Source organism: Aquarana catesbeiana, linkage group LG08 (assembly GCF_042186555.1).
Source record: "Aquarana catesbeiana isolate 2022-GZ linkage group LG08, ASM4218655v1, whole genome shotgun sequence".
NCBI lineage: Eukaryota > Metazoa > Chordata > Amphibia > Anura > Ranidae > Aquarana > Aquarana catesbeiana.
In genome coordinates, this window is record NC_133331.1 from 3,786,074 (window position 1) to 3,813,503 (window position 27,430).

A 27,430-nucleotide genomic window follows, 5' to 3' on the forward strand; every position below is an offset into this window, starting at 1 on the left:
ACAACTGAACTATCCCTGAACCCTTCACCCGGCACGGGTGAAAGCCCCTTGAACTCTGGCTTAAAGGGACTACAACCCTGTCTCCTGTCCAGGACCCATCCCTGGCATCCTGTACCTATCCCCCCTCCCCTCTGCCTCAATGTGGAGGTATCAGAGGCACTACGGGGTGCCCTACAGCAGGGGTGTCAAACTCAGTTTCATAGTGGGCCACATCAGCATTACGGTTGCCTTTAAGGGGCCGGTTGTATCTGTAAAGACTAGGTGTCAAGAGCCCCCCCATCATCCAATGTAAAGAGTCTCCCACCCTCCCTTACATTCAAACTGCACCCACTTAATGGCCAGGCACTTTCGATCCACTATGGTGGAATTTGTCCAAGCAGCTGTCAATTTTCTACTAAGAAAAACTATGGGTTGTTCCTGCCCAATGACCTCTTGGGACAGAACGGCTCCTAAGCCCTCAATGGAGGCAACTCTTTCGAAAAATCTGGAGCAACCAACACTGTATACTGGCATAATAAGGCTGTTCTAAGCTCAAGGAAAGCCTCCTCATCTTTGTCATTCCACTTGACTTCTTACCCTTTGTCAAGTTAGCCAGTTTTGTAGCAACAGGGGCAAAGTTGAAGACAAACCTATGGTAGTACCCAACAATGCCTAAAAAAAGCTTAGACTTGTTTCTTGGTGATGGAACCCGGCCAAGGCTTGAATAGCCTCACAACAGGATAATACGTTGACACCGTAGCGCTAAAGGATTCCAGAGAAACCATACGAACAGCCACAAGTATATACATTGGTAATGCTCAACCTAGACTGGATATTTAGACTGATGCAGCCAATCCTAAGATCGGGGAATCTTGCAACTCTATAAACAGAATCAAACAAAAAGGGCACAAACGCCTAGCTCATTATCCACAGCACTTTACTGAAGGATTAAAAAAACAGAGTACATACTCACAAAAGCAAATGTTTTAACAGTGTTATAAATAAACCAAGGAACAGAAGGGACTAGTATACAATACAACTCTTCTGGTTCAAAGTATGTAGCTATCAGTTGACGGGGATATGCCCCTTTTTAAGATTGTTGCTTTGAAGAATGGGGCATAGCCCTCGAAACACTTCAGCTGATAAAATGACATACTTTGAACCAGAAGAGTGGTATCAAGTGCTAGACCCTTCAGTTCCTTGGTTTAGGTATAACGCTGTTACAACACTTTTGTGAGCATGTACTCTTTTTTATCCCTCAATAAATTGCTGTTGATAATGCACTAGGCATTTGCACCCTTTATGTTTGATTCTGTTTCTTGAATACCCTCTACCTTGTTCATTTGGGGTTTCACCAAACCTCTACCCTCAATGTACCCAAGTTTCTTGGTCTCCCATTGCAGTGGCAACCTTTTATGGATTAAAGGTAAACCCCTCCTTCCTTAGATAGTCCAAGACAGCCTGCACATGGGGAAGATGGGACAGTACTAAAGATGACAATGTTGTCTAAATACACCAGAGTGTATTTCCGATGTGGGTGTAGTAGTGTTGGCTCTGCCAAGTGGCCACAGCTCAAGGAAAAGTCAGGATTCCATGGAATCCTGGTTGAGAATGACTGTCCCTGGTATAGGAACAAACCGATGGTAGTACCCAACGATGCCCAAAAAAGTTCTGACCTGTTTCTTGGTCATGGAAAAGAGCCAAGCCTGATCAGCTACCACCTTGTTCATCTGGGGTTTCACCAAACCCCTACCAACAATGTACCCCAGGTACATGGTCTCCCATCGCAATGGTACACATTTCTGGATTAATGGTAAACTCTGCCATCTTTAGAAAGTAAAAAACAACCCGCACTCTGGGAAGATGGGACTCCCCATAAGTACTAAAGATGATAATGCTGTCCAAAAACACCAAGGTGTATTGCCGAGGTGGGCATGGTAGATTTTGCTCTGCCAAGTGACCACAGCTCAAGGAGTCCCTAGCAAACTTTTGAGGAAACCTAGGATTTCATGGATCCCTGATTGAGAATGGTTGTCCTAAGCTGACGATCCCTGGTATAGGAACAAACCCATGGTAGTAACCAACGATGCCCAAAAAAGCTCTGACCTGTTTCTTGGTGATGGAAAAGAGCCAAGACTGACCAGCCTGCACCTTGTTCATTTGGGGTTTCACCAAACCCCTACCTACAATGTACCCCAGGTACATGGTCTCCCATCGCAATGGCACACTTTTTTGGCACACTTTTCTGGATTAATGGTAAACTCTGCCATCTTTTGACCCCTTTCACACTGGAACGGTTTTCAGGTGCTTTAGCGCTGGATATGACCTCTGCTAAGCGCCTGAAAACTGCCTCCCATTCATTCCAGTGTGACTTTTCACACTCGGACGGTGTGCTTGCGGAACGTTCTGAAAAGTCCTGGAAGCAGCATCTTTGGGGTGGGTTGGGAGCACTGTATTTAGCACTCCCAACCCGCCCCTGCCCATTAGAATGAATGGGCAGCACTTTCAAAGCACCCTAAAAGCGCTTCGAAAGTACAGCAAAACAGGAGGTCTTAACCCTTTTTTGGGGTTTAAAAGCGCCCCACTAGGGGCCGAAAAGCAGCGCAGAAGCACCACTTAAGCAGTGCTAAAGCGCCGCTGAAATGAGCAGGGCTTTAGCGCTAACGGCCTGTGCTTTCATTGTGAAAGTAGCCTTAGCAAGAAAACAGCCTGCACTCTGGAAAGATGAGACTCCCCATAAGCAGGGCTGTCTTTTCGTATGGGCACGCTGGGCAGTTGCCCGGGGGCCCCACTTGCCTGGGGGGCCCCACCTGCCCAGCGACCCGAGCCAGGGCCGGACTGCCCTACCGGGACACCAGGAAATTTTCCGGTAGGCCGTCTAGGGGGGTGGGACCTTGTTACAGTGCGGCCGCCGAACACAGACCCAGACAGCACCGTGATACACAGGAGGAGATGCCCGCTGTGTGTATGTTACCAGGCAATGGAGAGTCTGTATTAATTGGCACAGTGATGCTGCATTCATGGGCACAGTGAGGGTGAAATTGTGGCCACAGTGAGACTGCATTCATGGGTACAGTGAGGCTGTAATGGTGGGTACAGTGAGGCTGCATTCACGGGCACAGTGAGGCTGCAATGGTGGACACAGTGAGGCTGCATTCATGGACACAGTGAGACTGCATTTTATGGGCACAGTAAAGCTGCATTTGATGGGCAATCGTGCGTGATTGTGTAGACAGGGCCCCAGTGCACTGTATTGCCCGGGGGCCTATAATGCTCTTAAGATGGCACTGCCCATAAGTACTAAAGATGACAATGCTGTCCAAATTAAAAAATATGAAAAAAGTGAATGCGACAGCGCTACATTAACAGATGAAGCCACGAGGTAGGTGGCGTAACCGGTAGAGGTGGAGCCTGGCGGTGGAAACCTTCGTAAACAAGTGAGATCTGTTTAATGGAACTTGTATCAATGCTTTTACTTTTTCAATAAATGTGAGTTTAATATTAGCTGGGGTGGTGAGGTTCCGTTTAATCCCCTTGACTGCACTGCACTTTTGGAGGCACTTTTGTTTCTTTTATGTTACTGTGGAACTACCGGCAAATAATGTGGAGTCAATCTTGAATCAGCATATTGGGAGGATACTGCACCTGCTGCAGAGTGTTTTTTGTCTCTTGAGAGTCTAAAAGGAATTGTCGAGGACCAGTGAGGAACATTCCTTGCACTGAGGGCAAGGTGTGTTTAACCCCCTGCAGGGTCCTACAAGGAGGTGAGCGAGCATTGCACGCGGTGGTGGGAGCACTGTTGTTGTGAAGGAGCAGTGAAGCACGTGGAAAAAAACTCTATCCTCTATTTGCACTTTAGCAGAAGATCCGTCACTTATATGTCACTAATGGACTTTTTTATTTGAGCACTTTCATTCTATTTTTATTTTGTGATAGATTGTATCTAATTTGATTTTAGTGTTGATACAGCGCTGTCACATTCACCTTTTTCATATCTTTTTTCTTGTGGGAACACATAGGTGACACAGCAGCAATTTGTTAGCTTAGTATATTGAGTAGCAGCACGCAACTACCTCTTTATATAATGCTGTCCAAATACACCAAGGTGTATTGCCGAGGTGGGCATAGTAGATCTGGTTCTGCCAAGTGGCCACAGCTCAAGGAGCCCCTAGCAACCTATAGGATTCCATGGAATCCTGGTTGAGAATGGCTGTCCTAAGTTAACGATCCCCGGTATAGGAACAAACCGATGGTAGTACCCAACGATGCCCAAAAAAGTTCTGACCTGTTTCTTGGTGATGGAAAAGAGCCAAGCCTGACCAGCTACCACCTTGTTCAACCGGTCATTTCACCAAACTTCTACCAACAATGTACCCCAGGTACATGGTCTCCCATCGCAATGGCACACATTTCTGGATCAATGGTAAACTCTGCCATCTTTAGAAAGTAAAAAACAGCCTGCACTCGGGGAAGATGGGACTCCCCATAAGTACTAAAATGACAATGCTGTCCAAATACACCAGGGTGTATTGCCGAGGTGAGCATAGTAGATCTGGTTCTGCCAAATGGCCACAGCTCAAGGAGCACCTAGCAACCTTTTGAGGAACCCTAGGATTCCATGAGACCTTGGTTGAGAATGGTTGTCCTAAATTGACAATCCCTGGTATAGGAACAACCCGATAGTAGTACCCAACAATGGCCAAAAAAGCTCTGACCTGTTTCTTGGGAATGTAACAAGGCCAAGTCTGACCAGCCACCTTAATATGGGGTTTCACCAAACCCCTACCTACAATATATTGCCTAGGTGGGCATAGTAGATCTGGTTCTGCAACGTGGCCACAGCTCAAGGGGCACCTAGGAACCCTAGGATTCCATGAGACCTTGGTTGAGAATTGCTGTCCTAAATTGACAATTCCTGGTATAGGAACAAACCGATAGTAGTATCCAACAATGCCCAAAAAAGCTCTGACCTGTTTCTTGGGAATGGAACAGGGCCAAGTCTGACCATCTGCCAAGTGGCCACAGCTCAAGGAGCACCTAGCAAACTTTTGAGGAACCCTACGATTCCATGAGACCTTGGTTGAGAATTGCTGTCCTGAATTGACATGCCCTGGTATAGGATAAAAACCAAGAGTAGTACCCAACAATGCCCAAAAAAGCTCTGACCTGTTTCTTGGGAATGGAACAAGGCCAAGTCTGACCAGCCACCTTAACCTGGGATTTCACCAAACCCCTACCTACAGGTACATGGTCTCCCATCAAAATGGCACACTTTTCTGGATTCATGGTAAACCCTACCATCTTTAGAGAGTACAAGACAGCCTGCATTTGGGGAAGATGAGACTCCCCATAAGTACTAAATGCTGTCCAAATACTCCAAGGTGTGTTTCTAATGTGGGCACGGTAGTGCTGGCTCTGCCAAGTGTCCACAGCCTAAGGAGCCACTAGCAACCTCTTGAGGAAACGTAGGATTCCATGTAACCTTGGTTGAGAATGGCTGTCCTCAGTGGACCTGGTGCAGTGCTCCCGGGCAAGGCAGAGGTTAATATTGTTGTTATTGTGGTTGGTATAATCAGAGATTATATTGCTGCATGGGCCTGACTGACACATAATGGGGATTACTGGGAACATTAAAGGCAGGCAGAGAGAGAAGAGAGAGAGATCATTCACTCAGCAGAAGACGAAACGTTGTCTACGCGGACACAGTCTGGTCTAGAAGATGAGTTAGAGCGCACTGGTGGAAGATACGAATCATCCCGAAGAAGACAGACTTGCGTCACACCATGGCCGCGGACCTGACCGGAAAGTTCCAGCTGATAGCCCAGGAAAATCTGGAGGAATATCTCAAGGCGTTGAGTAAGAATTTTCATTTTCAGCAGCTTAACGTTCAAGTCAAGACAAAACTTTTCACAAAAAAAAAGAAAAAAAAAGGTTTTGCCTATAAATACACTTTAAAGGAATCCTGCCGGGAGGGAAAACGCGAGCCGCCATGGCTGCCTTATCATAAAAATGCTGGTTTTCTGGCTGGTATCAGGCATCGGGAGTTGTGAATTCACTTCAATCCAACTTGTTACATTGTTGCAAAGATAGAAAGTTTTAAAAACCAAAGGCAGCCAAGGCAGTAGGAGGTCAGTACTGTATTATCAATATATTCATATAAGCAGTAGCAGGTCTTTTTTTCACAGAAAATAGGTGCAGGTCAGTGAAGGCTGGTGGTTTTTTGTTGGGGGGGTGCGACAAACAACCCCCCCCCCCCGCGGCACCTCAACCCCCTCCCTCCTCGCTGTCTGCCGGTCCACCGGCACTTACCCCAATATAGACGGCAGGCACATCGGGCAGTGGCAGGGATCAGGCATCAGCGGGCACATCAGGCAGCGGCGGGGATCGGCAGCGGTGGGGATCAGGCATCAGCGGGCACATCAGGCAGCGGCGGGGATCGGCAGCGGTGGGGATCAGGCATCAGCGGGCACATCAGGCAGCGGCGGGGATCGGCAGCGGTGGGCACATCGGGCAGCGGCGGGGATCAGGCATCGGCGGGCACATCAGGCAGTGGCGGGCACATCGGGCAGCGGTGGGGATCAGGCATCGGCGGGCACATCAGGCACCGGCGGGGTTCGTGATAACAAGAAAAACAGAAAAAATAGATCCCCTGCAGCCCCCAGACAGTGCCGGGACAAAGTCATTCGGTGCCCAGGGCAAAGATGAAAAACTGTGCCCCCCCCCCCGCTGTGAAAAGCTACAGCGCCTACAGACGATGGGATCTATACTAATGCATCAGTGCATTAACCCCCTTCCTGCTGCATATTACCAATACCATTGCTAATTAAGCAAAATCCCCTCAGAGACTGCAGACACGATATAAGACAAGAGATGGTTAGAGACTGCTGACATGATACAAGAGATCAATGCAGTCTCACTGTGCCCATAATCGCAGCCTCACTGTGCCCATAATCGCATCCTCTCTGTGCCCATAATCGCAGCCTCTCTGTGGCCTAATCGCAGCGTCACTGTGCCCATTAATGCCGCCTCACTGTGCCCATAATCGCAGCCTCTCTGTGTCCATAATAGCAGCCTCTCTGTGTCCATAATAGCAGCCTCTCTGTGTCCATAATAGCAGCCTCTCTGTGCCCATAATTGCAGCCTCTCTGTGCCCATAATTGCAGCCTCTCTGTGTCCATAATAGCAGCCTCTCTGTGACCATAATTGCAGCCTCTCTGTGACCATAATCGCAGCCTCTCTGTGCCCATAATTGCAGCCTCTCTGTGCCCATAATTGCAGCCTCTCTGTGCCCATAATTGCAGCCTCTCTGTGCCCATAATCGCAGCCTCTCTGTGACCATAATCGCAGCCTCTCTGTGCCCATAATTGCAGCCTCTCTGTGCCCATAATTGCAGCCTCTCTGTGCCCATAATCGCAGCCTCTCTGTGCCCATAATAGCAGCCTCTCTGTGCCCATAATCGCAGCCTCACTGTGCCCATAATCGCAGCCTCTCTGTGCCCATCAATGCCACATCACTGTGCCCATAATCGCAGCCTCTCTGTGCCCACAATTGCAGCTTCTCTGTGCCCATAATCGCAGCTTCTCTGTGCCCATAATCGCAGCTTCTCTGTGCCCATAATCACAGCCTCTCTGTGCCCATAATCGCAGCCTCTCTGTGCCCATAGTCGAAGCCTCTCTTTGCCCATAATCGCAGCTTCTCTGTGCCCATGATTGCAACCTCTCTGTGCCCATAATCACAGCTTCACTGTGCCCATAATCAAAGCCTCTCTGTGACCATAATTGCAGCCTCTCTGAAATATATATATATATATATATATATATATATATATATATATATATATATATATATATATATACATATATATATATATATTAACCTCACCTCAGCCTCCTCCCCTCCCCCAATGCAGCCATTTATTAATCTGTTTCTGCTGCTTACTTTTACACAAGTTCAGTCCGGACCGCAGTAGCACACTGTCTGTCACACTGATCTTCTAGCTTAGCTTCCTTCCAGACCAGCTAGAGCCAGGCAGCGGCTCCTCGGCTCCCCTAGGTCAGGGAGGATGAGGGAAGGGAGGATGCAGGAGCGCACACACAATTTGTACAGTGCTGCTGGGCACTGACATAGGTGACACTTGTACAAACTGGTGGGCGGCGGCCGTGGCAGAACTTCACCTGCAGGCTGCGCCCCCCCCTCCTATAGCAAATGGTACCGCCCAGGGCACGTGACCCTTCTGCCTTGTACCGGCCCTGCCCCCAGAGCAATAATAGATCCCCCACAGGAACAATAGAATCCCGTCTGCTAGGAACAACAGATCCTTTCCTTAAAAGTAAATCTCTTCAAGCAACAATTGCCCCCCCCCCCCCCAGCAACAATAGACCCCCTGCAACAAAATACCACCACAGCAACAATAGATTCACCCCAGACACAATAGCCCCCCCCCCCCAGCAACAATAGACCTCCTTCCAGATATTCCCAGGAACAATAAATCCCCCAGCAGCCACCAGCAATAGACGCCGCAGCACCCCCCATCACCCCTTGTTATTACATAGATTTAATGCTGGAGGTGCCAGAACTGCGTCCCCCCCACCCACCCACCCAAAACAAAGCCCTGATATGTAATTCTTTAAAATAAACTTATCAGGAAAAAAAATAAGACGGCTGCCATTTGCGATCTGCTCCTGAAAATGCTAGGTGCTTGGCTTTCCTGATTTTTTTTTTTTTTGACTACTTGAAATATGTATATAGATAGAAGCTGGAGGCTTGGAGCTGAAGTTTATTCTGCCCTGGGGGGGGGGACTTGTGCCTGCTCGCTCCCGAGCCCCGCTGCTGTGTCCATTGACATTCCTTGCATTAAGGTAAAAAATGTTTAGCCCTCAGTATCCCCCCCTTCTCCTTATACTTACCGGAGCCCCATTCAATCCAGCGCCGTGCACGTCTGCCGCTCTTCTCTCCCCTCACTTCCAGGTCTCACTGGCTTTGCTGGGGCACCGGGAGGCCATTGGCTGCCAGCGCTGTCAATCAAAGCCAATGACGAGGGGGTGGGGCGGCGGGGGCCGAGTCAATGGACGCAGTAGTGAGGCTCGGGAGGGAGCGCACACGAGTGGCCCCCATGTAATAGGAATAAAAGTGATCAAAATACTTTTTGTTTTTTTTAAATGGACAGTGTAAAAATACAAAAGTAAAATGTCAAATAAATAAGAAAAAATTTTTTTTTTTTAAAGCGCCATCCCGCCAAGCTTGCGCGCAGAAGCGAACGCATACGTAAGTGACGCCCGCATATGAAAACGGTGTTCAAACCACACATGTGAGGTATCGCCGCGATCGGTAGAGTGAGAGCGATAATTTTAGCCCTAGACCTCCTCTGTAACTCAGAACTGGTAACCTGTAAAAAAATGTAAACGTCGCCTATGGAGATTTTTGAGTTCCAGAGTTTGTCGCCATTCCACGAGCGGGCGCAATTTTGAAGCGTGACATGTTGGGCATCAATTTACTCAGCGTAACATTTCACAATCTAAAAAAAAAATTGGGCTAACTTTACTTTTCTTTTTTAAATTAAAAAAAAAGTGTATTTTTTTTTTTTTAAATTGCGTTTGTAAGACCGCTGCGCAAATACGGTGTGAAATAACGCAACGGCTGCCATTTTATTCTCTAGGGTGTCTAAAAAAAATATATAATGTTTGGGGGTTCTAAGTGATTTAGCAAAAAAAACCTTATTTTAACTTTTTACTCTATTTTATTACTTTCTATTTCTGTTCTTCTATTTTATATCCAATTTTGTTCTGTTTTACTTTATTATATTATATTCTTTTATTTTCTATTTTTTTTCTATTCTATTTTATACTCTTTGGAAATGTGAAAACTTTTCTAATTCGAAATCTATTCGAAATTGTTTAGAAAACGTTTAGCATAGATCCGAATTCGAAAAAATTTGCATCAAGTCGAAAACGAATAAGCGAAACAAATTCCGAAAAACGAATTTAAACGAATTTATGTAAATAATAAATCGAAACTAAAGAAATGTTTTTGTTCTGCACATGTCTACCAGTGAGCCCTTCCCCCAGACAGTTAGAACACACAGTGAGGGAACACATTTAACCCCTTTGATCACCCCCTGATGTTAACCCCCTTCCCTGCCAGTGTCATTAGTACAGTGACAGTGCATATTTTTAGCTCTGATTACTGTGATAATGTCACTGGTTTCCAAAAAAGTGTCAAAAATGTCTGTTCGGTGTTCCGAACTGTCCGCCGCATTGACGCAGTGCCGCTAAAAATCGCTGCTCGCCGCCATTACTAGCAAAAACAAATAAATAAATAAATAAATAATAAAAATGCCATAAATCTATCCCCTATTTTGCAGACGCGATAACTTTTGCGCAAACCAATCAATATTATAAATTATTATTAATATAAATTATTGCGATTTTTTTTTTTTTTTTTTATCAAAAATATGTAGCAGAATATATATTGGCCTAAACTGATGAAGAAATTAGATTTTTTACTATTTTTTTTTTTTGGAAATGTTTTATAGCAGTAAGTAAAAAAAATTATTGTTTTTTTTTTTAATTATCGTATTTTTTTATTTTTAGCACAAAAAATAAAAACCGCAGAGGTGATCAAATACCACCAAAAGAAATTTCTATTTGTGGGGGAAAAAAAGGACGTCAATTTTGTTTGGGTACAACGTCGCACGACCGCGCAATTGTCAGTTAAAGCGACGCAGTGCTGAATCACAAAAAAATGGCCTGGTCATTAAGGGGGGTAAATCCTTCCAGGGCTGAAGTGGTTAAAACAAAAACAATTAAATAATAATTAGCTTTACAACCACTTTAAATGTTGCCTTTCCCCATCAACATGCTACTGAAATATTTAAATCAAACTTTTATGTTTCTTATTGTATACGTTATTTTAGACCCAGTGAGTGATGTCATCGCTGGGTCCGTGAGGTTGTGCGCCCCAAAACTCGAACACGTATGTGTATATATATATATATATATATATATATATACTGACGGTGTCATAAGAGCTGATATTGGTGTCTTAAGGGCAGTGGACATTGTCAGGAGTTTTTATTTTTATTATTATTTTTTTTTATTAACTTTTACAATTGTATTTTTTTTTTTATTCATTTAAAAAAAAATTATTTTTTTTTAGGAGAAAAAAAGGAGACATTTTTTTTATTTGGTCAAAAATATCTGGGGGTTTAAATAGGGGGTATATGCGCCACACAGAGTGATTAGGGTGTGCCTGTTTAAACCCCGGATATTTCACCAAATAAACAAAAAAAAAATCTCCTTTAAAAAAAAATTGTAAAAAAAATAATTTAAAAAATACAATTGTAAAAGTTAATAAAAAAATAAAAATATTAAAACGACTGTGCCTGGCACATCCTGTGTGCACGTCTATGACTGGGTCTCTGTGTTTCTCTACACAATGCAGCCAGATGATGGCTGGTGGGAGGGGCCTGGCACGGGGGCTGGCTTCCTGAAAAAAAAAAAGACAGCCCCCAGCCTCAGTCCTCCTCACAAGAGCCCTTCTGATGCAAGCAGTGGGTTGGCTGTTAGGAGGAGTTGATGGATGGGTGTCAGTCTGGAAGAATTGGTGTTCCTAGGCGGGTCAAAATGGTGTGAAAACTCCACATGTGATGCCGCGCCTCCATGGGGGGTGGGGCCAGGGACAATCCAGCCAGGAAATGGGGCGGAGCTCTATCTGCCTTGCTGCTGCAGCTTCTAATGCACATGGTGAGAAGCTCACAGTGTGCAGTGAAATCAGAGGAAGCTTCTGTGCAGGGGGAGGAGCCGGTACACCTGTGCAAGACTGAAGGGGGAGGAGCCAGTACACCTGTGCAAGACTTAAGGGGAGGAGCCGGTACACCTGTGCAAGACTGAAGGAGAGGAGCCGGTACAACCTGTGCAAGACTGAAGGAGAGGAGCCGGTACACCTGTGCAAGACTGAAGGAGAGGAGCCGGTACGCCTGTGCAAGACTGAAGGAGAGGAGCCGGTACACCTGTGCAAGACTGAAGGAGAGGAGCCGGTACGCCTGTGCAAGACTGAAGGGGAGGAGCCGGTACACTTGTGCAATACTGAAGGGGAGGAGCCGGTACACCTGTACAAGACTGAGGGGGAGGAGCCGGTACACCTGTACAAGACTGAGGGGGAGGAGCCGGTACACCTGTACAAGACTGAGGGGGAGTAGCCAGTACACCTGTACAAGACTAAAGGGGAGGAGCCGGTACAACCTGTGCAAGACTGAGGGGGAGGAGCCGGTACACCTGTGCAAGACTGAAGGGGAGGAGCCGGTACACCTGTGCAAGACTGAGGGGGAGGAGCCGGTACACCTGTACAAGACTGAGGGGGAGTAGCCAGTACACCTGTACAAGACTAAAGGGGAGGAGCCGGTACAACCTGTGCAAGACTGAGGGGGAGGAGCCGGTACACCTGTGCAAGACTGAAGGGGAGGAGCCGGTGCACCTGTGCATGACTGAAGGGGAGGAGCCGGTACACCTGTGCAAGACTGAGGGGGAGGAGCCGGTACACCTGTGCAAGACTGAAGGGGAGGAGCCGGTACACCTGTGCAAGACTGAAGGGGAGGAGCCGGTACAACCTGTGCAAGACTGAAGGGGAGGAGCCAGTACACCTGTGCAAGACTGAGGGGGAGGAGCTGGTAAACCTGTGCAAGACTGAGGGGGAGGAGCCGGTAAACCTGTGCAAGACTGAGGGGGAGGAGCCAGTACACCTGTGCAAGACTGAAGGGGAGGAGCCGGTACACCTGTGCAAGACTGAAAGGGAGGAGCCGGTACACCTGTGCAAGACTGAAGGAGAGGAGCCGGTACTCCTGTGCAAGACTGAGGGGGAGGAGCCAATACACCTGTGCAAGACTGAAGGAGAGGAGCCGGTACACCTGAGCAAGACTGAAGGGGAGGAGCCAGTACACCTGTGCAAGACTGAAGGGGAGGAGCCGGTACACCTGTGCAAGACTGAAGGGGAGGAGCCGGTGCACCTGTGCATGACTGAAGGGGAGGAGCCGGTACACCTGTGCAAGACTGAGGGGGAGGAGCCAGTACACCTGTGCAAGACTGAAGGGGAGGAGCCAGTACACCTGTGCAAGACTGAAGGGGAGGAGCTGGTAAACCTGTGCAAGACTGAAAGGGAGGAGCCGGTACACCTGTGCAAGACTGAAGGAGAGGAGCCGGTACTCCTGTGCAAGACTGAGGGGGAGGAGCCAGTACACCTGTGCAAAACTGAAGGGGAGGAGCCCTTACACCTGAGCAAAACTGAACACCTGAACAATAACCAATGGAGGTGAGCCAATCAGGCTGTGTATGATCCCTGGAGGTGGGTTCTTCTATACATGAATGTGGAGAATCTCTTTCAGTTCTCAGAGTGTAGAAATACTTGGAATGGTGCCGGGCCGTGAACTTCCCATTCAAGAACAATCAATCCAAATATTTCCAGGACAAAAACTCCAAACCAGCAGCTGTCCCATCAGGGCATTTGTCAGTTAGGACCAAAGTAGGAGAAGCACCACTCTTGGGGGATGTGGTGGTGGTGGTGGTGGGGGGGGAGCGGGGGTGGTGTTGGTTATGGTGGTGGGGGTGGGGGGAGGGGGGGTGTCAGCTGGGACAGAAGCCTTTCCTGCCTCTACATCCCCCTGCCGTCTTCTGCTCTTTGCAGGACTGAGTTATCAAACCAACATCTCCATCCTTCAGATCACATCGGGTGTTCTGCTATAAGCCGCTGACACCACTCCTGATAAAAAGAAACAAAGGAGCCACAGAGCCTCTAGGGATAGGCTGTCACCGTGACTTAATTTATTTATAAATCAGGCCTTCAGTCCATTCTGCCCCAGCTGTTGCTTTAAGCAAAAGACATAACTCCTGAGACCCAACAACTTGCTGACTCGGCAAGATCCACAGGCCGTTTTCAACTCACCAAGAAGCCAAACCCAATGCCGTTATTCCATTTTGGAACGTTTCAGAAGAAGGTGTTTTTGTCTTTGTTTCTAAGAGGTGAAAAGACGATCCTGTTTAAATACCTCCTTCCTTTGTCAGTTAAAATAGCAAGTAGGCGTTGTATCCTAAGTGGAAATATAGGAAGGTGCAAAAGAAAGCATAGACACATAATACCTTAAAATGTTACAATTTAATTGATTCATTAATAAAGGCTGAACCTATAATCTGGTTGGGGCTGATCTATAAATTGGAAATGTATGTCATATTTATTATGCCAATTATTACACATTGATGGACTCCAGCTACAGAGAGAAGGACTTCCTTTGGGGAAAAATCAAACCTAATGAAGAATAGATGTAGCACCCTGGGGTTTAGTCAGGGAGCTCCTCACAAATTTACCTGCCAGGAGTAGTTATCCTGGTTGATTTTTGGGGATCCATTGATTTCCTCATAAGTTTGGCCTTGTTGCACTTTTCTCTTCTACCACTAGGTGGCCGGGTACTTGGTGGTACTAGATACAAGAAGGACAACCCAAGGTCAGGTTATGGGTATATGGGGTAACTCAGCCAATGGGCAGGGCTTTTCTTAAATCCCTTGGCCTGCTGGGAGAACCTATATATTTGGGTGAAGTCAGGTGATCAGTGTTCTTTGCCACCTAGATGGCTGTCTGGGTGGACGCGTGCCGTACTGCTAGGCCAGAGATTGGGCCTATCCCGGGGACATCTGGCTGCTAGGCTGTCTGAGGGTCTATCCAGAAGCAAGAGAGTAGCGCAGGTTTGGGACAGTTCTGCCGGCCAGAGAACCTGTCGTGGTCGGAGGTAGAGGGGAAGCTGTCACCAGTAAGAGACCAACCACCTTATCACCAGGGACCACAGTGAGTAACTGAAGCAAGTACAGTATTGTGGGCAGTATTCTCACCAAACGAGCACGGTGGAGAATCAGGAAACTTCAGTGGGTATCAAGCCAGGGACCCAACCAGCCGAGGTGATGCTTGTAGAGCAGCCTTGTGGGTCAAGCCAGGGACCGAGCAGCCCAGTGGGGGTAATGCTTGAGAGGTATCTGGAGTGCCAAGCCAGGGACCCAGCAGAGAGGCGGGGGTGAAGCTTGAGGAAGATACCACCATGAAGATTGGAGGAGCCCAAGGAATTCAGTGGCAGTAATTCAGTGGGTCTAGTGAGAGACGGGGAGCTCAGTGTATGGAAGAACTACAAGGAGAAGTTGTAGTGAAGGTGAGAGAACTGTTATGCTTTGTGTTAGGAACGGTTAAAGACTGTTGCCCTGGGAGACAGCATTCCTGCACGTGCTGATGTGGCTTCTTGCTGAAGGCTTTCCCTGCATGGCTGTCCTCCTATTGAGGTCTCAGAGTCTGCTGATTGAGCTTGCAACTAGTCAGGGGTGTCCTGGCCCTAACCCTCTCTCCCCCCAAAAATACAAAACTTTTGCATCCAAGAAGTGTCTGGCACCCAATAACTTTATCCATCTTGCGCCCACTTTGCCTCACAACCTACCACATAGAGAAGGATGTCAGCTATCTCTGGCCCTGGAGGTTCTCATCAGACTGAAGGAGGCCTGGAGAGAAAAACAGCAAAAGGCGCCTCTTAAAAAATAGGTCAAAGAGTCCGCGCTTAGGACCGTGAAAGGGCTGCTGCCTTTCCCTAATTAGTTCCCTAAAAGGGGGCTAATTGACAGGTAAAAGAGGTAGTTGGGAAAAATTGGCACTGCCCTACTAGCAGTACTTAATTAATTGGGGATGTGTAATCCATTGTGAAACAAGCATTAGCTTAGTGAGATATATAAATAAGAAACTATCTCCTAAAACCATATGTGAGGATAAATTATAATCTATAACAGAGCTGCCATATGTATGGAGATCAAAAAATAATAAAGAAAAAAGGAGAAAACACCGAACATAAATAAAGCTATGTATACAATCCTTATATATTTAAAAAATATAGATAGGTGCCGTGTATAAGTAAAATATATAAATATATGTGAAAAAGTTTTTAAATAAATGTGTAAAAGTTTGTGTGGGCATTAATATCCCCAAAGATCTAAAGTTTTGTGACAGTGTAGCGCCCCCTAGGGGCTAGCAGTAATAATAGTGAGAAATACTAGTTAATATTAATATTAAGTGCCAGTACCACCATATATATGACCTCTATATGACCTCTTACTTTAAACCAGTCAGTAATCTGACCTATGTGCTGATATATGGTAAATCACAGTAAGGCTCATACGATATATACAGGGTTATAACAGTCAGCAATGTACGTAAATAGGCAGTTGATAGTAATAATCAATAATAAATTTAAAAATGCCCGAGAGTCTCCAGGAAAAAATAGAAGTATGGAGCAAAGTCCAGTGAATATGCAATTCATGGATGACAGGAGCAGTAAACAGTGACTTCCGTGCTCTTTATAGCTGGTGACTTGAAGTGCTCCCCCCCGTGCTCCCCCACTCACCAGAAACAATCACCCCCACAGGGGTACCGAGCGATTGGGTGTCTTGGGGTGGTTAATTTCGACCAGATTAAGCTGCCGTTCCTCTGCTCCGTGAGATCCCTCCAGTAATTCGCGGTTCCTACCAGGCGTTCCAGGACTAGGCTCCTCCACTGTTTCCCACAATCAACCTGTTTAATCCTCCATCTGCTTCTGTCCTGTAGGTAAGGGCTTGCCAGGCGCCTCTTAGTTAGATTGTAATATTCAATGACAAATGGGCATTAAAAACACTCACATGTAGTGACATATTAGTCCGGTGCAGGGAATAGCAGTAAAGGCCATAGGTGATCTCTGCAGTCTTTAGGTAGAAGGGAGCCTTATTCCTCAGCGCTGTCTGCCGTATGTGTAGCGTGGGCTTCCGGGATCCGACCGCGATCCAGAGCGAGGCTTGCACCTCAGTCAGGCAGCCAAGAGGAGGGCTGGAACGTAGAGTCAATAGTATGCGCTGTACTGCCGTTAAGCAACGCGTTTCAGAGCATGCGCTGTAGGGCGCGCTCCTTTCTCAAGCTCATTGCGGTCTCCATGCTTTGTACCATAAGGTGCCTCTCCTTTTTATCTCAGAAAGTTGGGGGGTATGGGGGCAGAACGCACTAAAGTGTACAGACATCCAAACCATGAAAAATCGGCAACAAGGTGAAAGTAAAAATTTTTCTTTATTAATTACAAGAAGTAAAATGTTCCATAGGACAACCAACACTGATGCGTTTCATGAGTTATGAATAAGGTCTTCATAAACTGAACCGCATTAGTGTTGGTTGTCCTTTTGATTAATAAAGAAGAAGAATTTCTCCTTTTGCCTTGTTGCCAACTTTTCATGGTTTGGGTGTCTATAAACAAGCAGATGGAGACTGCTAGTCTGGCATGGTGATGTATAACCTCTGGCCTGGGAACTGTTGGATCACGTTGTAGCACCATACTTTGGTCTTGATCTTCACTCAAGACATTGTCCCGTCACTGCGTAGGGCTGCATAGTATCACTGTAATGTGGACCAAGCTTCTCTGCCTTTTGGTCAAGATCAAGTGCAGCATCTGCTATTTTCAGTATCCAGTAGGGGTGATCCATCGTCATTCTGGCTGGAATGGCCAGTTGTATAGTACCCCTGTTGGCATGATGGCGGTCTTGAGGGACCTTCCTCATGGTAAAGAAACTGAATTTGGTACCCACTTGGTAAGGCGGGGTCGGGGCCCAGTGGCTGCTGATTTGATTGGTGCTACTTGGCCTGGTTGAAGGCTGGAAAGGGAGAGAGCCCACGGAGTCAAGTACTCCCTGGGAAATGCGACCCAGGGGTGTCGGAGTAAAACTATGGATTTGGGATCTCACTGTGTAAAACTACACTAGGCCATGACACCACCTACATCTTTTCTGCAATTTGCCTCAAGACCAGAGCAATTTTGGTCGACTTTGGCTAGTCATGAGAAGACGGTCCTCCCAGCTCTTTTGGTTAGGTGGACCAAAATGCCTTTCCCTATCAGGAGTAGGGGAGGGTGTGGGTCTTTAGGTCTCTAGGGGGAGGATGAGTGGTCCTTAGGTTCATTTCTCTCCTGCCTGGGGCAAGTCCCTCTTCTGGAAACCCCTAACCTAGTATTCAATGGTTGACCTTGTCTAGTCATGAGAAGACGATCCTCCCAGGTCTCTTGGTCAGGTGGACTGGAAGGCCTTGCCCTATCAGGAGTCTAGTGTCAGGGAAAGGTCCTTCCTTTTCAGGAGAGGACCAAAGTCACACCAAGGGGCTGAGAAATTAAACAGCTTTTTCTCACGTTTTGAAGTAGCAGTACCCCGGTGTACCTGTGGTACACGAACACGAGGTGCATCAGGCATTCAAGTCCGTTAATGTTAGGAAATCAGCGAGTCCAGATGGGGTCCCAGGGAGGGTTGTTAAGGCCTGTGCCCACCAACTTGCAGGGGTCTTTACTAATATATTTATTCGATCATTATCATTGGCTGCGGTTCCAACCTGCTTAAAATCTTCTGTTATCACCCCGATACCCAAAAAAACAAATATAGATAGCTTGAAGGACTACAGGCAGATTGCACTCACCTCGGTAATAATGAAGTGCTTTGAGGGACTGGTTTTACAAGGTATCAAAACAGCCTTACCAGGTAGTTTTGACCCTTACCAATTTGCGTACAGAGCCAATAGAAGCACTGAGGACGCTCTTGCTCTTGCAATACATGTGGCTTTCAGTCATTTGGAACACACTGGCAACTAAGTAAGAATGTTGTTCATTGACTATAGTTTGGCTTTCAACACCGTTGTCCCAGATTTACTGGTGGAGAAGATGTTGAAGCTGAATTTGCCGCCATCCCTTTGTTCTTAGATAAAGGACTTCCTGGTAGACCGCCCACAGGTGGTCAAACTTGGTAAGCATGCTTCTTCCCAGCGTGTGGTTAGCACAGGTGTACCATGAGGTTGTGAACTGAGCCCCCTTCTACACTTGTGATTGTCATCCTTGCTTTCCTACAAATAATATCATCAAATATGCAGATGATACCACCATAGTAGGTTTCATCACAAGAGGGGATGAGAAGCATTTTAGGGAAGAGGGGGCTGATCTAGTAGAGTGGGGTGAGGGAAACAATTTGTCCCTAAACACTGGAAAGACCAAGAATAATTGATTTTAGGAAGACATGGTTCCTCTCTATCTCAGAGGAGAGTTGGTTGAGTGGGTTCCCGTTTTCAGGTATTAATGTTTCAGAAAATCTATCCTGGTCATTGAACGTGATAGCTGTTACCCAGAAGTGTCAGCAACATTTATATTTTCTTAGACTTCTCAGGAAAAATGGCCTAGGAAAAAAACATCTTGGAGTCCTTCTATCGCTCCTCCATTGAGAGCGTGCTGACATTGTATGTATCTTATCTTGCTTTACTAAAGCTGGAGAGTGCAAACTCTAGTGAAGCTCAATATAAAAACCAATCAGCTTCCAGTTTTTTTTTTTTTGTCAAAGCTGAATTGAACAAGCTGAAGTTAGAAGCTGATTGGCTACAATGCACAGCTGCACCAGTTTTTTCACTCTCCGGTTTTAGTAAATCATCCCCCAAGTCTACTTTCTTTTAACATTCACCTTTTTGGTTCAGTTGGTGTTTAGTTATTGTAATGTGGACTGAGCACTACAGTTATTGCACCCCAGAGAATCTCAGGTACCCCTAAATTAAGTCAGACTTTGTCTCTCTTTCTAGATGTCAATATGGCCTTGCGGAAAATCGTGGTTCTGCTGAAACCGGAGAAAGAATTTGTGGTGGACGGGAACCACATGAAAATCAAGACGCTCAGCACCTTCAAAAACTACATCATGGATTTCACCTTGGGCGAGGAGTTTGAGGAGAACCTGGCCATCATTGATGGGCGAATCTGCAGGGTAAGATACACGGGAGGGGACCATTCACACCTTTTACGAAGATGATAGTTGGCCAATCTGGCTAATTCTTGAAAGATTAGTCAACAATCTCATTTTTAGTAGATGTTGGAGGACTCCTCCTGGCCAACTCCTCTCAAATGGAACAATTACTGCTGGAAAGACAGAACACATTTTTGGTTTCGGAGGTGTCTCCCAAAATAATTTAGAGCATAGTGCAGCAGTCTTCAATCTACGGCTTGAGGGCCTGAATTTGGTCCTTTGCTGGCATTTATCCTGTCCCTGAAGCAATGTTCCTCCCACCGACACCAAGGATGGGGCAATATTCCCCCCACCAACACCAAGGATGGGGCACTATTCCCCCCACCAACACCAAGGATGGGGCACTATTCCTCCCACTTACACCAATGATGGGGCACTATTCCCCCACTGACACCAATGATGGGGCACTATTCCTCCCACCGACACCAATGATGGGGCACTATTCCTCCCACTGACACCAATGATGGGACACTATTCCTCTCACTGATACCAATGATGGGGCACTATTCCTTCCACTGACACCAATGATGGGACACTATTCCTCCCACTTACACCAATGATGGGGCACTATTCCTCCCACTGACACCAATGATGGGGCACTATTCCTCCCACTGACACCAATGATGGGGCACCATTCCTCCCACTGACACCAATGATGGGGCACTATTCCTTCCACTGACACCAATGATGGGGCACTATTCCTTCCACTGACACCAATGATGGGGCACTATTCCTTCCACTGATACCAATGATGGGGCACTATTCCTCCCACTGACACCAATGATGGGACACTATTCCTCTCACTGATACCAATGATGGGGCACCATTCCTCCCACTGACACCAATGATGGGCACTATTCCTTCCACTGACACCAATGATGGGGCACTATTCCTTCCACTGACACCAATGATGCGGCACTATTTTTCCCACTGACACTAATGATGGGGCACTATTCCTCCCACTGATACCAATGATGGGGCACTGTTTCTTCCACTGACACCAATGATAGGGCACTATTCTTCCCACTGATACCAATGATGGGGCACTATTCCTCTCACTGATATAGGGATGGGATGTCACCGGTTCAGGCTGGTGGTGGGGGTGTAATGGTGCGGGGGATGGGGTATCATCGGTTCAGGCTGGTTGTGGGGGTGTAATGGTGTGGGGGATGGGATATCACCAGTTCAGGCTGGTGGTGGGGGTGTAATGGTGTGGGGGATGGGATATCACCGGTTCAGGCTGGTGGTGGGGGTGTAATGGTGTAGGGGATGGGATATCACCGGTTCAGGCTGGTGGTGGGGGGTGTAATGGTGTGGGGGATGGGGTATCACCGGTTCAGGCTGGTGGTGGGGGTGTAATGGTGTGGGGGATGGGATATCACCGGTTCAGGGTGGTGGTGGAGGTGTAATGGTGTAGGGGATGGGATATCACCGGTTCAGGGTGGTGGTGGGGGTGTAATGGTGTGGGGGATGGGATATCACCGGTTCAGGCTGGTGGTGGAGGTGTAATGGTGTAGGGGATGGGATATCACCGGTTCAGGGTGGTGGTGGGGGTGTAATGGTGTGGGGGATGGGATATCACTGGTTCAGGCTGGTGGTGGGGGGTGTAATGGTGTGGGGGATGGGATATCACCGGTTCAGGCTGGTGGTGGGGGTGTAATGGTGTGGGGGATGGGATATCACTGGTTCAGGCTGGTGGTGGGGGGTGTAATGGTGTGGGGGATGGGATATCACCGGTTCAGGCTGGTGGTGGGGGTGTAATGGTGTGGGGGATGGGATATCACCGGTTCAGGCTGGTGGTGGGGGTGTAATGGTGTGGGGGATGGGATATCACCGGTTCAGGCTGGTGGTGGGGGTGTAATGGTGTGAGGGATGGGATATCACTGGTTCAGGGTGGTGGTGGGGGTGTATATATAGTATTTATATAAAAATATAAACATAGCACAATACAACTAATTAATGTCTTCGTTTAGTTTATATAATGTATAAATATAATGAATGTCTCCATATTTGTATCTATATTTATATTGCCATCCATCCCATGCACCCCGCGCTCTCTGTACACAGATATAGAAGACGGCGGAGCTTTGTAAGAAAACAACCTTCATGTGGAATATAAAAATACATCTTTATCAATAAAATATCCCCTCCCCCCATTATATCCTACGGGAGCCGACAACAACACTGCAATGCAATCCTTCCCTTGTACTACACTGACCCCTGCTGGCGACGATCAGAAATCCCTCCGGCGTCCTTTTTATAAAGGGCGGAATTCATATCTGGCCATCTTTTCATTGGAAGCTTCGTTCGTTCCCGATTGTGTCATCTACAAATATAGACTTGTGCACAACGGGGAAATTTTGTTTAGTTTCGGGTTCGTTGTCATTCGTAAAATACATCATTTCGTTCTGTTATATTCGTTATGTTACGTTAATTCATTTTCGGATAATTCGTTTTTATTCGTAGAGTGTCGATATTTGTTATACTGGATCTCAAATCCTGTCGAATTCATTTGTTATATCCGCTATAATTTCTTTCGTCTTAGTTAAAATTTGTTATTTTTTTATGCATCCGAATGTCCGAAAGATGCAAAATTAGTCCGAATTTCGATTCGTTATGAAATGAATTGCACATGTCTAATATAGAACAACAACAGATAAAAAGCACACATGTTACAATCTGATTGTACAATCCCCTTTAGATCCGCAAAGCGAAGTGCATTGGATACAAACTGATTGGACTAGGTGGGTCATTACATCATTTTGATGGATCTAAATTTGAATGATTGGCCAGATTGTAGCATGTATGGTGAACCTAAGTGCTCCATCAAATCTGAGAATAATAAATATTGTCTAAATCCATTCATCGTGTGTCTTCTTCCAGGATTTCGCTGATCTTTGTGCATCTCTTCCAGATCTGTGCCGTCATCCAGTGTGAGACTTCCTGTAATAAAGACCGCCCACTGCTGATCTCTCTCCTTGTGCAGGGGGACTGGTCTTGTCTCCGCCCCCCTTCTGTTGTTTTCTGTAGTGGGTGGAGCCTGCTGGGCCCCTCCCACAGCTGCTCTCTCTCCTTGAGCTGGGTGACTGGTCTTGTCTCCACCTCCCTCCTGTTGTTTTCTGTAGTGGGTGGGGCCTGATGGGCCACTCCTACAGCTGCTCTCTCTCATTGAGCTGGGTGACTGGTCTTGTCTCCGCCCCCTCCTGTTGTTTTCTGTAGTGGGTGGAGCCTGCTGGGCCCCTCCCACAGCTGCTCTCTCTTTGAGCTAGGTGACTGGTCTTGTCTCCGCCCCTTCCTGTTGTTTTCTCTAGTGGGTGGAGCCTGCTGGGCCCCTCCCACAGCTGCTCTCTCTTTGAGCTAGGTGACTGGTCTTGTCTCTGCCCCCTCCTATTGTTTTCTGTACTGGGTGGAGAATGCTTGGCACCTCCCACAGCTGCTCTCTCTCCTTGAGCTGAGTGACTAGTCTTGTCTCCGCCCCTTCCTGTTTTCTGTAGTGGGTGGGGCCTCATGTGCCCCTCCTACAGCTGCTCTCTCTCCTTGAGCTGGGTGACTGGTCTTGTCTCCGCCCCCTCCTGTTGTTTTCTGTACTGGGTGGAGCCTGCTGGGCCCCTCCCACAGCTGCTCTCTCTCCTTGAGCTGGGTGAATGGTCTTGTCTCCGCCCCCTCCTGTAGTTTTCTGTACTGGGTGGAGCCTGCTGGGCCCCTCCCACAGCTGCTCTCTCTCCTTGAGCTGGGTGACTGGTCTTGTCTCCGCCCCCTCCTGTTGTTTTCTGTACTGGGTGGAGCTTGCTGGGCCCCTCCCACAGCTGGTTTCTCTCCTTGAGCTGAGTGACTGGTCTTGTCTCTGCCCCTTCCTTTCTGTAGTGGGTGGGGCTTGCTGATCCCCTCCTCCAGCTCTGCTCTCTGCACAGACTCATTTTACCGGGTAATATCTGGGTTTGCAAAGGCATTTGGTGCGCGCAAAGTGGCAGTTACAGTATCTCACGAAAGTGAGTAGACCCCTCACTTCATGTCATTAGACATTAATGGCTGTGTGTTGAGTTATTTTGAGGGGACAGCAAATTTACACTGTTATACAAGCTGTACACTCACTACTTTACATTGTAGACAAGTGTCATTTCTTCAGTGTTGTCACATGAAAAGATACAAGAAAAGATTTACACAAATGTCACTGAGGGGTGTACTTACTTTTGTCAGATACTGTATGTGTATATATATATAAAATGTTTGGGGGCTCTAAGTAATTTTCTAGCAATAAATACGGATTTCAACTTTTAAACAAAAAGTTCCAGAAAAGGGCGGGACTTCCGGTGGATATATGGGGAAATGTCCATGTATTGTAGCGTTGTACCATACCTCCCAACATTTTGAGATGGGAATGAGGGACACCTACCAGCAAACGTATGTAGGCATAGGACACACCCCCTGTCACACCCCCTTAAAGGAGAATTAACAAAAAAAAAGTTCACTAAATCCACAAGGGCTTTTTTTTACCACTACTATTCCTTTATATTGGCTTTTAAAATTTACAAATGCAGCAATTTAGAATTTGGATGAAAGGTTTAGCACTGGGAAACACTTTTTGAAAGATAAAAAGTGAATTTTATATACATCTCTATAGATCAGACCAAAAAGAGGGACAAAGGAGGAGGAATGAGGGACAGAGGGACATTGCTCCAAATCAGGGACAGTCCCTCTAAATCAGGGACAGTTGGGAGCTATGTTGTACTGCATGTGTTTTTTAGGTATCCCCCAACCCTCTAGTTACCCTTCTACTCTCTCTCTATTAGACCACCGTGTTTTGGGAGGGTAACAAGCTGGTGTGTGTTCAGAAAGGCGAGGTGCCGAATCGCGGCTGGAAACAGTGGCTGGAAGGCGACTTGCTGCATGTGGTGAGACCAACTTTATACAAGACATTAAAATAATCCTTTAATATTTTTCTACCTTTGGAATAAAAAAAAAATAAAAACAAAAAAAAGGTTCAGAGAACCCTTGAGAGAAGAGAGTTGGGAAAACTCCTAGAGAAGAAAAGAAAGAGAAAAAGTTTGGGAGATGAATATTAGGAAATGTGAAAAAGGGGTAAAGACGAGATTGGTAAGGAACGGGATATGGGGGAACTAGGACATAATACTGGGGGCTACAAGTGTTTCAGGCTGGATGGATTCAAGGCTGGAAAGGCGAAGGTTGGCCATGGTTTCCATATTTTTCTAAATTTTGTTTGTGAATCATTTAAGATACTAGTTAATTTCTCATTAACCAGTATCCAATTCTTCCACTCTTTGACCATGCGAAAACAGTTAATGGGCTTCTTCCAAACTTTGGCAATCAATTGGGTAGTGATCAAAATTAAGTATGTAGCCAGTTTCTGTTGAAGTATGGAAAGGCCCGTGACTGTATGGTGCAGAAGAGACATCTTTGCACCCTTTGGGACAACTTTGTGGAATAAGGTTTGGAAGAGGCCAAACTTTTGGATCTTTAATGATTTTCAGTCCCTGTGACAATGCACACCATGACTAACAATGGAGGTAATTCTGCACAGAAGGGACGCAGACAGCCAATAGTTGGTAGGTTATTTAACCTTCATCTACTCTAAAATTAAAATAAAAGGTTTGGCTTTAGATACACTCTAACGACCTTAGCCCAATGCTTCATCTTGTTAGGAAGGGGAGAAGGTTACATGCTCCACCATACCTGATGGTAGTAGATATCTCCAAGGGTTTCATTGGACGTGATTTCCCCACCACCGATACTCATCTTGTTTCCTCTCCATCACGTCCATTGAAACCCTTGGAGATATCCCTTACCTACAAGTATGGTGGAGCATGTAACCTTCTCCCCTTCCTACCAAGATAAAGCACTGGGCTAACTATGTGGCATAAGGCTTGGAGGAGGCCAAAGCTTTTGTATTTCTCATGACTTTCTATCCCTGTCATGGTCACCATGACTAATAACAAGGATAATTCTACCCAGAAAGGGACACAGACAGCCAAAAGTTGGCAGGGTTTATAACCCTTCTCTACTCTAAAATTCAAAAATTTTGCTTTAGCTAGGCTTTAATGGCCTTAGCCCAATGCTTCATCTTGATAGGAAGGGGAGAAGATTACATGTTCCACCATACCTGATGGTAGTAGCTATCCCCAAGGGTTTCAATGGACGTGATTTCCCCACCACTGGTACTCATGGTTTCAATGGACGTGATTTCCCCACCACTGGTACTCATCTTGTCTGTTCTCCATCACATCCATTAAAACCCTTGGAGATATCCCTTACCTCCAAGTATGGTGGAGCATGTAACCCTCTCCCCTTCCTACCTAGATAAAGCACTGGGCTAACTATGTGGGATAAGGTTTGGAGGAGGCCAAAGATTTTGGATTTCTCATGACTTTTGGTCCCTGTCATGGTCACCATGACTAATAACAAGGGTAATTCTACCCAGAAAAGGACACAGAGAGCCAATAATTGACAGGGTGTATAACCCTTCTCTACTCTAAAATTAAAAGATTTGGCGTAAGGAAGGCTTTATTGATCTTGGCCCAATGCTTCATCTTGGTCGGAAGGGGAGAAGATTACATGTTCCACCATACCTGAAGGTAGTAGCTATACCCAAGGGTTTCAATGGACGTGATTTCCCCACCACTGGTACTCATCTCATCTGTTCTCCATCACATCCATTAAAACCCTTGGCGATATCCCTTACCTCCCAAGTATGGTGGAGCATGTAACCTTCTCCCCTTCCTACCCTTCTCTACTCTAAAATTAAAAGATTTGGCTTTAGGAAGGCTTTAATGATCTTGGCCCAATGCTTCATCTTGGTCGGAAGGGGAGAAGCTTACCTGCTCCACCATACCAGGAGGTAGTGGATATCTCCAAGGGTTTCAATGGACGTGATGGAGAGCAGAGGGGATGAGTACCAGTGGTCATCTATGTGGAATAAGGTTTGGAGGAGGCCATAACTTTGGGATTTTTCATGACTTTGCTTTAGGTTACACTTTAATGACCTTAGCCCAATACTTCATGTTGGTAGGAAGGGGAGAAGGTTACATGTTCCACCATACCTAAAGGTAGTGGATATCTCCAAGGGTTTCAATGGATGTGATGGAGAGCAGAGAAGATGAGTATCAGTGGTGGGGAAAATGAGCTTTCAAGAGAGCCTGTCACTTGCCATGATAACCTGTAAGTCTTAAATTATGAGCTGTGCTACCCAATGACATGCCATTCTCTTTACAGGAACTCACAGCTAGAAATGTGGTCAGCACACAGACCTTCCGGAAGGTCTCGTGAAGAAGACCTGAACCGCTGCCTCCTTTGTTTTTCATGCATTTATGGATAATTGGCTCTGGAATTGTATATTAAAGTCTAATTTTACTCTATCTGGTGTATCTTCTTTATGATCTGCTAAAGACCTCAAGAATGAACTAACTGAAGTCCTTACCTACCTTACCCACAACTAGTAGACTTCTAAAGCCCAAATCCAGCCATTTGGTTCTTTTTTTTGGAGAGAGCAGGGAAGTGTTACAATGTCTACCTGTTTTTTGTTAGTCTTTGACTCAGTTGGAGAGATATTCCCTCACCTCCTGTTCCTGTGATACCAGAACAAGACATAG

The 27,430-nt window shown here is 46.5% G+C and overlaps 1 protein-coding gene across 1 annotated transcript; it reads left to right on the forward strand.

The window, feature by feature from the left end:
• Positions 1 to 5,566: 5,566 nt before the first annotated feature.
• Positions 5,567 to 27,196, forward strand: RBP5 (retinol binding protein 5). Its single transcript, XM_073595435.1, has 4 exons — positions 5,567 to 5,835; positions 19,609 to 19,787; positions 24,617 to 24,718; positions 27,054 to 27,196. The coding sequence occupies exons 1-4, from the start codon at positions 5,763 to 5,765 to the stop codon at positions 27,105 to 27,107; spliced, it is 408 nt and encodes a 135-aa protein (XP_073451536.1). The 5' UTR covers positions 5,567 to 5,762; the 3' UTR covers positions 27,108 to 27,196.
• The last annotated feature ends 234 nt before the right edge of the window (positions 27,197 to 27,430 follow it).

Bases quoted from the DNA above. Each gene is read 5' to 3' on its own strand.
- RBP5 (XM_073595435.1), top strand. From the start codon at position 5,763: ATGGCCGCGGACCTGACCGGAAAGTTCCAGCTGATAGCCCAGGAAAAT. The intron at 19,788-24,616 runs GTAAGATACACG...TCTCTCTATTAG, and splicing joins TTGATGGGCGAATCTGCAGG to ACCACCGTGTTTTGGGAGGG. The intron at 24,719-27,053 runs GTGAGACCAACT...TTCTCTTTACAG, and splicing joins AAGGCGACTTGCTGCATGTG to GAACTCACAGCTAGAAATGT.